This window comes from Pteropus vampyrus, unplaced genomic scaffold (assembly GCF_000151845.1).
Source record: "Pteropus vampyrus isolate Shadow unplaced genomic scaffold, Pvam_2.0 Scaffold401, whole genome shotgun sequence".
NCBI lineage: Eukaryota > Metazoa > Chordata > Mammalia > Chiroptera > Pteropodidae > Pteropus > Pteropus vampyrus.
This window is the reverse complement of record NW_011889182.1, coordinates 315,911-325,049: the sequence shown is the minus strand read 5'-3', so window position 1 is coordinate 325,049 and position 9,139 is coordinate 315,911. Positions and strand designations below refer to the sequence as shown.

Here is a 9,139-nt window from a genome sequence, read left to right as displayed (position 1 = left end):
GCGTGCCCGCCTTCGTCGTCAAGCCCCCTCCTCTCCAGCAGTGACACCGAGGGAGCTTCATGGACGTGATCATGCTCCTTTCCCACAGAACGGCTTCCCACGCCCGTTCTGGAAATGCGTCACCTGTCAGTCACGTGACTCGAGGACACCAGAGAGCAGACCCCAGCTCCCCTGCCTCACATATTGCTGGGCACCGTGTGGGGACGGGGTGCGGGCAAGCAGAAAGGAAGTGGGCTCACCCCCGGGGCTTCTCTCCACAGGGGACTCGCTGGCCATGGACGTGTCCTCCGTGCATCACGGTGGCACGCTGCTGCGGTACTGGGTGTCCTTGCTGGGGTATGGCTTCTACGGGGACATCATCAGGGACAGTGAGAAGAAGCGGTGGATGGGTCTCATCAGATACGACTTTTCAGGTAAATCAGCGGTGCGCGGTGAATGGTGCGTTCATACAGCTCGTCTGACTGCACCTGCAGGGCGCCCGCGGGAGGCGAGCTCCCATCACAGAGGCTGCGGGCCGGACGCCCTGTAGCTGCACGGTGGCCGTGAGCCTGGCAGGTCCCGGGCGCCCTGGGAGCCACCCCGCGGTGGCCCGGGGCGCCTCAGCCCCACTCCCCTGTGTCCTGCTGGGCGGCAGGCGCACGGAGGCCAGGCCAGCTCGGTGTGGCTTTGCGTGTCGGGGTGCAGGCAGCACAGTGGACGGCGCAGTTTGCGCGAGGGGCTGGCAGGCCACGGTCCTTGTCTCGGTTGTTCCAAGATGCCAGGGTTGTCACAATGGCCTGGGAGTCGATCCTGGGGTCATGGGGACACTGCCAACAGTCTTGAAGGAGCAGAGAGATGGCCTGGTGGCTCTGCCCTAAAATGGGCCTCAGAGTCATGCGGACATCGGAAGCCTCTGATGGGGCTGGCACCTGCAGAGACCCACAGGCAGAGTCACGTCAGAGCATGCTGGCCACGTCGTCTAGGCCCTGAGGGGTCACCAGTGGCAACGACGGCCACTTTGCCAGCGTTGAAAGCCGCCCTGGTCTGTCACGCTGGGTCTGGGGTGCACTGGCGCTGCAGCCGGACATGCCGTCCCGCGTGGGGAGCCCCCACCCCGGGTCCGTGCCTTCCTCCGGCAGGCACGCTAATCTTAGCTCGCTCGGCTTCTGAAGCGGAGAATCTGGGTGTCGTGACGGGCAGTGACCCTGCGGCCCTTTCCCTTCGTCTCACTCTCCCAGGCTTGAAGACCTTTCTGTCCCATCACTGCTACGAAGGGACGGTGTCCTTCCTCCCAGCGCAGCACACGGTGGGGTCTCCGAGGGACAGGAAGCCCTGCCGAGCAGGGTAAGCGTGTCGCCGACGTGTTTGTCACTCGTGGCAGGTCGTGGGCGGGACGTCCCAGACGCGGGCTGGGGCGCAGACTGGACCTTGCTCCCAGAGCCAGCGCGGGGCAGCGCGGTGCTCTCCAGCTCACACGCACCCTGAGGAGAGGTCTCGCCACGCCTCTCCAGTGACGGTCCCCGTGCCACGGATGGGACATGAGGGGAGGCCCAGCGTGGCCACAGCGCCCCCTGGGGTAGGGCGCACATCACGCTGCCTGCCCCCCGTGCGGGCTCTGAGGGTTGAAAAACACACAGGAAACGATAAAAGGCAAAACCACTTTGCCGATCGATAGCTATGTGTGTGGACGCTGCAGGGGACCATGGCAACGGCATCACGGGACAGAACAGGTGTTTTCCGCAAGAGATGCACGTGGAGCCTCCCGTCCCCAAACCCAGCTGAGGCCCTGGCCCATTGCTCCAAGCTGGGCGCCTGCCCTGCAGTCAGGAAGGGCGAGCCCAGCAGCGAGCACCCGGGAGAGGGCCCGGGAGTCGGCCCGCGGGGAGGTCCGTGCCTGGTTCGGCCAGTGCAGGCTGAGCACGTGGACATGTGAATGACCAGCAGCCACTGCTTTTTCGCTCAGTGCTCCCCGGACATCGTCGGCCATATGTGGACCACTTTAAAGCAGAACCCGCAATAAATGTCAACATCAGTCGCGTGGCCCGGTGGCCCGGTGGCGACAGTGGGGTGTCTGCCCCTGCTCTGCGCTCTGCGGACGTGGACGGTGTGGGTTCCTGAAGGACTCACGCTTTTCCTCTGAGTCACACGCCAGCTTCCGCCCCCACCCTCACCCCTGGTCCTTCCTTCTTTAAGGGAAGAATTTGGGGCCGTAAAAGCACACGTTAGATGCAGCCAGGATTCGAGTCACAGCACCACGAAACCCGATGAGCTGATGTCGCCAGTGCAAACACGTGCCCCGTTTGGCAGCCGAGCCCGGCGGTGCCAAAGGCCGCAGACACCCCCTGGGCTGATGGCTGAGTCCCGGGGCAGCCGTCCCGAGTGACTCGCTGGTCACTGGCGGCACCAGTGAGAGCACAGGCCGACGCGGCCCGTGAAGGCGCCGCGGGAGTCTGGGCCTGTCTGGCCATCGCTCTCGAGCCGGCCCTCGGGTGCCAGGCCACGGCCTGAGCGACGCCCTTTGCTTTGAGGGTTCGCGAATGACGTGTGTGATTTTTAAATGGAAATCTGATTTCGAGAGTTCAGGTTAACGTGGAAAAGAACGATTTCGGGGACGCCTTCGACGCTGAACGTTTTGGCGTGAGCAGGCGTCCGTGTGTGTGCCGCACGCTCAGGAGGCGGCGTCTTTCTCTTCCAGATGCTTCGTCTGCAGGCAGAGCAGGCAGCAGCTGGAGGAGGAGCAGAAGAAGTCGCTGTACGGCTTGGAGAACTCAGGTGACGTCTCCGAAACACTCCCTGTCCCAGGACCCTCAGCAGGGGGACCCGCCTCCTCCCCCCGCCCCCGTCACCCTGCACGTCCGGCTGGGCTTTGGCCTCAGGCAGCCGCAAACGCCTGCCCCTGGCCGGGCTCGCGGGAAGAGTGGCCGCTGTGGAAGGCGCCTGTGTTTGCCGCTTCCACGCGTCACAGTCCCGGGCAGAATGTTCTAGGGCAGCTCCGCGAAGCCTCCAGGCTTTGCCAGCCGCTCGGAAAGGAATGGGCACAGCTGTGTTCCAGAAAGTTTATTTCCGGACACTGAAATTTGAGTTTCATGTAATTTCCAGACGTTATAAAATATTTTCCTCGATTGTTTTTCAGTCTTTTTAAAATGTGAGTCGTTCTTAGCTCACAGGCCACACAATCGTTGTCAGGCCAGACTAGGTGACCCCTGTTCGAAATCGCTGTCCAGAAGTCCCTGTGGGAGAGAGGACGAGTGCCACGGCTCTGCCTTTCGGGGGGGGGACCCCGGCACAGCAGCCGGCCCCATTTCCATGGTGACGTCCCTTGCGTTGATGATAAAGGGGGGGACTGTGTGAGCGTCTGGGCTGAATGCACGTCCCCACCACAGGGGAGCACGGACACTGCCCTGTCCCCTCCCGTCCCCGCCCGCCCTCACCTAACGTGCGGCCCGCGATGCTTCCTCCCGCTCCAGAGGAGATGGAGGAGTGGAAAGTCGTCTGCGGGAAGTTCCTGGCCATCAACGCCATGAACATGACCTGCGCTTGTTCCCGGAGCCCCGGGGGCCTCTCCCCGGCCGCCCACTTGGGAGACGGGTCCTTGGACCTCATCCTCATCCGGAAGTGCTCCCGGTTCAACTTTCTGAGGTTCCTCATCAGGCACACCAACCAGCACGACCAGGTGCGTGCCCCGCCCTCCGCGGCCGTGTCCGGGCCGTTTCTCTGCGTCTCACCCGTTTTAAACTCAGTCACCGTCACTCCTCCTGACATCTCGTTTGAAAATGTAAGATCTTTGAGCACAGAAGCTAGGAGGCAAGGATGGTTACGTATGCTTTCCTACATGTTTTCTTGTCGTTTCTCTTTCTGGTTCAAAACAGAATAGAAAAATACAGTGAAACTCTGCGTTGCCCGTGCAGGTGGCTGGCAGTAAACCTCTAGGCTCCCAGAAACGGGCGTGGGCAGCCGCTCCCCACAGAGTTCCCGCAGTCGCTGGCGGCCTGTAGCTGAGGCAGGGGAGACCCTGAGCCTCGTGATGGGGAGGGAATGGAACAGGTGGTCAGGCTCTGGGTGTGGCGAAATCTGTTTCCACTTAAGTTGCACTGAAGATCTAGTCCAGCAGTATTTTCAAGCGGCTTTGAAATAGTACTTGCGAAGAAGATAAAGCATTCTACAAGTCACTGCTAAGTGGCTACCGGATCCTCGGGGGTGAGCGGGGACGCCCAAGTCCTCAGCGTTTTGCCTGGCACCTGCGAGGGCAGGTGCCGTTTCTCCCCATCTGCCGTCACCCAGGGAGCTGGGCAGAGCGGCTCAGAGCGCTGCCTGGGGGGCCGTGTCCTCGGGGGGCCGGTGCAGTCGGGAAGAGCTGGCGGGTGTGGCCCGAGGGGGCGTGGCCATCCCTGCCCAGCACGGCTGTAACACCCGCCCCCCCCCCGCCCTCCCTCCCGCTAGTTCGACTTCACTTTTGTTGAAGTTTATCGCATCAAGAAATTCCAGTTTATACCGAAGCACCTGGAGGACGACGACGGGGAGCTCGGCAAGAGGGGGAAGCGGTTTGGGGAGATCTGCAGTCGCCACCCCTCCTGCTGCTGCCCTGTCTCCAGAAGCTCCTGGAACTGCGATGGGGAGATTCTGCACAGTTCTGCCATCGAGGTCAGGTGAGCGACGGTGGCCCCGGGTCACAGCGTGCCGGGGTGTGCCCTCCGGTGCCCCCAGGGGCCTGCGAGCCCTGCACCCTGCAGCTCAGACCCTCCGCGACAGGCGTGCCCAAATGCCTGTGTCTCCACGTGCTGAATACCCGCCATCTAATTGTGGGGTGCGGGCCACCTTCGCAGGCGTTCGAAGCCCCTCGATTTCGTCCCTCTCCTCTCCCGCACCCTGCTCCCCAGCACTGGCCTCGGTCTCCCGGCCCTGGCCATCTCCCTTCCAGCCGCACAGCGTGGCCTCCCTGGCCACCTCCTGAGTCCCGGGCTCACCGTGTCCGCCAGGAGCCGCTCCGGCCTCAGAGCCCAGGCTGCCGCCCTGTGGGCCATACGTCAGGGGTCCAGGCTGCTCCGCTGGCCGGGGGGGTGTGGGAGGCGGGTCCTCCCCAAACCTGCCGGGGCGCACTGTACTTGCTCTTAGAAATCTGTGACTGTGTTCCAGCTCGCACGTACTGGTGCGACGTGTATCACGTGACCGGGTGACGTGTGAGTGCGTTTCGTTCCTCATCAAAGACGTGATGGAAGTTTTTTTAAAAGGATATCAAATGAAGTGTGGGCATAAAAATTATACAAGATTGGGGGAGAAGCGTAAAGTTCTAGAAGCATCTGTACTGTGCTTGTGTCTTTACGGCCCTGGTCTACTTTGAACAGAGCACAGTGGACACTTGTTGATGACAACAGTGCAGATTACGTGACAGGTGGCAGGGAGCAGACTGTGGGAAGGAGGGGTGCTGGTGAGCCCTCCGGTGTTTGAGTTAGAGCACTTGGCGGGGGGTCTCTACGTCCTGTTTATAATTCTCCACTTTACGTGGCTTTTCAACCAACCAGCTGCTGGGTCCAGATGTACCCTCTCCCGTTAGAGTCCAGACAGAGCTAGTGAACCTCACCCAGTCCCCCGTCCGTGTGCGCCCCGTTCTCGTAGCCAGTGGGGCAGTGACTGCCCGGCTCACATCTGCAGACGAGGGGCAGCCACCGGGCCGCAGGAGCAGCCCCGAGGCTGGCCATACGCTCAGGGGTTTGGTGCCTATGCATTCGCTTTACAGGTGAAATGAAAGGAATCAGCGTTAAGTGCCGGCTCATCGCTGTACTGGAGAAACAGGAAATTAAGCCAGGCATTCTTTTGTGACACGTGTCCCATGGGTCTGGATAAATGTTACCATGCCTTGAACAGCGAGTCACTTAGTCACGGGTTCATCGCCCACCATCTCCGGGGACACTGCGATGCCATCAGTACCTTGGGACGGTGGCACTGCCCGCTGGGATGCTCGGCTCAGGTCCCAGAGCTGACCGTGGAAGACAGGGCTGCAGGGGACCCCGGCCCTCTCCTCGTCCCCCGGGCTCTTGGGCCCGCGTGTCCTTCATGGCCAACGCTGCCTGCACATCTCGTACACTAAGGGTGTCCTGCGTGCAGCGCTCCCGGGGCCTGCGAGCTGCATGCCAGTGAGACCGGGTAGGGCAGGCGGGCGCTGGACTAGAACCGGGCCTTCTGATCCGCGGTTTCCGCGCGGCCGGGTCGGCTGCCCTTTATACCACAGATCTCCCTGGAGTGTCAAGTCACCGTGCATCCTGACCTGTCATTGCGGGGGCTGGACCCAGAGTCAGCCTCCACGAGGCCCCATCTCTGCCCGTGACCAGCCGTGGGGCCGAGGCAGGGGCACGTGGGGTTTCAGTGTGGCCCTTTGTCCCCGCAGGGTCCACTGCCAGCTGGTCCGGCTCTTCGCACGAGGCATCGAGGAAGCGGAGCAGCCGCGGAGCTGAGAGGCGCCCGGGATGCCGCCCCCGCCGTGCTCCGGAAGCGTGAAGATGCTGCGGACCACTGACGTGGATGCTTCCGTTTCGGTTTAGAAATTTATTTTTGATAGTTAAATCTTGATTTTAGAAAAAATACCTTTTGTCAACCATTTCGTGGACGCAGGTGGCACCTGCAGTTCTCTGTGACTCCCGGGGCTGCGTTTCACACGACCTGTTTATTCTCAGCAGACGGCAGCCGTTGACGCGGGGGCGCGGGCGTCTTAGATTTCGACAGCGCGGACAGCGCGGACGCGAACGTGGCTGCTCCGCCGTGGCCGGGGGCAGCACGTCAGCGCCCGCCGTCCAGGTCACAGCCCCGGCCGTGCTGTCTGCCAGTCACTCTGCTCCGCTTCGCGAGACTCGCTCTGTAGCTGCTTGTGGTCAGGTCGTGGGAAGTGGTGGATTCGCTCGTCCCTCATCTTCCCCTCGTCTGAGCTCTGACTAGGGCGCTGTCTGGAGCCTTCCTGCTGTGTGACGACGACGCAGCACAGCCCGGCTTCAGGGAGCGCGGCGGAGCGGGCCGCGTCGCGGGTCACAACGGTTACTCCAGTCCCAGCTCTGCTCGTGTCACAGCCGGCTTCTGAGACGGCCCAGCTTCAGCTCGGGCATGGGACGTGCGTAAAGCACTGGCGAGTGTTTTACTGCTTTAAAGTTAAAAACGGTGCTCGGCAGCCCCACTAAGTAGGTGACACAGCTGGGCTTTCTGAGGGCACAGAAAGCCACGCGTGCAAGAGGTTCAGAAATTCACTTGGCGAGTTCTTGAACGTCGAAGCCTGATTCTGGGGCTCCACGTTCCAGGGCTCGCTTTGGTGCAGCCCTGGAGTCTGCAGACACGGTCCAGATCTGTGCTCTCATCTCTACATTTGTCTGTCTATATTTACTGGAAGTCTTGTTCTTCTAAACCAGCACAGCAACTGGGTGTCTTCGCTGTTAGTGTTTTAGTTTGCTGCCCGCTGCAGGGCTGGCCGCAGCAGCTGGCCACCCTGAGGCACCCCCCTGGCCCCCGCGTCCTGTCTGCACCGTGGCCTCGTGGCTTGTATTCAGCTCAGGTGTAGGGAAGGTGTGTCTAAAACAGCTTTATCCGCGGTACAGGAAGATGCAGCTTAAGCTTTCGCTGAGAAGAGGGAACACTTGCCTGTGAAGGGGGCAGTTCTGTCGGCTGTCAGTCAGGACTGGATCTCACCTTACGTAGGCTCAGTCGGTCATTTTAGCATGTGACAGACATCGGTTGTACCGACTCATTTTGAAGGACATGTGACATTGTTTCGTCGTTCAGTCGGACAGAAGGGCAGCGTTAGCTGGTTTTGAGTGGACCATGCACATTATGAAGGTGTCTCTGTAAGTTTAATGGTGTAACAAGTCTGCGTTTAAATAAGTAAACATACACTGGCCGCTTCTGTTCTTGATGCTTGCTCCGGGCTAGAAGGAAGCCGAGATGCAGGACTGGCAGCTTTGTGCGGGGCGGTGGCCACACCCACGGGCACGGCGCCCCTGAGAGGCGCTCCCCAGGGTCCCCCTAGGGGGACCCCGCCTCTGGGGCTGTGCTGTGCCCCAGGGACGCCCCAAAGAGTCTTCCACCCTTCCTGCCCCTGGTGAATGTCCCCAGCACGCCGGCCTGCCCCGAAACCACTGCTAGTTGTAGAACAGTCCAGCCCGGAGACGGAGCCTTTCCTGTTCGACAGGACACCCAGCCACACCACGTGCTCCCCGCACGGCTGTGGCGATATTAACCGACCGCGCCGGCACTGAAAACGGCGAGCCGTGGAAGCCTGGGGCCGTGCGACTGTGTGAGCACCCCGAAGCCCCCGGGGGCCGGCAGCACGGGAGGGCCACACGCAGGCACCAGGCGGGCCAGCGCGACACCTGCATGTCGGACGTGGCTGGAGAGCGGAAGCCCGCTGAGAAGGGACCGCCGGGCCGCGTCAGCGTCCTTCGCGGCTCAGTGGTGCAGACCCCTGTTGGGCTCCGGCCGCTTGCGGTCCGAGGTGAGGGCGGCTGGCGTCTTCCTGGGCTCTGCCCCTCGCCCGTCTGGGGGACCTGGGGAGTGTGTGGGCAGCAAGGGGAGCTTCGTTCCTTTTCTAGTCTTGCTGGTTTCAAGATTAGCAAGTGGCCTATTCTGATGTGTTTGAGAAAACAAAAATAAAGTTACTTTGGGCAGAATTTGGCTGTAAGTACCTGTGACGAAAACCCTGATTCGAGAACAAAATCGTTACTAATACTTGCATTTCCCTATGTTCCTGTCTGTCCCCACCCCGGGGCGACCCTTGCTGACCTGCAGCCAGAGCAATGGCTTCTGCCGGGAGAATGAAGACCCAAGTGCCCAGGGGCACCAAGGTGCCCTTTTTTGTTCCCTGGACCGTCTGGGAAAAGCCGAGACACTCGCTCAGTGCAGACACTTGACTCAGCGATGGGGTCACTTCCCGACACACGCATCACGAGCTGGAAATCCCCTAAGCTGGAAATGCAGTTAACACACCTGACCTCCCCGACCTCACAGCCCAGCCCGGCCCACCCGAAACGCTCGGACACCCAGGTCAGCAAAGCCGGGCAGAGTCACCCGCTGCCACCACCCAGCATCACGGGGAGCACTGCACGCAGCCACTGGCCTGGGGAGCATCATAAAGTCAGAAATGGGAGCCCAACCATCGTGAGTCGGGGGCCGTCTGCCCTGCAGTGAA

General features: G+C 61.4%; 1 protein-coding gene across 1 annotated transcript in view; it reads left to right on the top strand.

Moving 5' to 3' along the window:
* The window catches only part of CERK (ceramide kinase), a 24,985-nt gene extending 16,364 nt beyond the window's left edge, over positions 1 to 8,621 (top strand). The window contains 6 exon segments of the mRNA XM_023523688.1: positions 3 to 413; positions 1,218 to 1,323; positions 2,675 to 2,751; positions 3,447 to 3,652; positions 4,420 to 4,625; positions 6,362 to 8,621. Coding sequence (XP_023379456.1) covers positions 3 to 413; positions 1,218 to 1,323; positions 2,675 to 2,751; positions 3,447 to 3,652; positions 4,420 to 4,625; positions 6,362 to 6,428 — 1,073 coding nt within the window. The 3' untranslated portion in view covers positions 6,429 to 8,621.
* Positions 8,622 to 9,139: the final 518 nt, after the last annotated feature.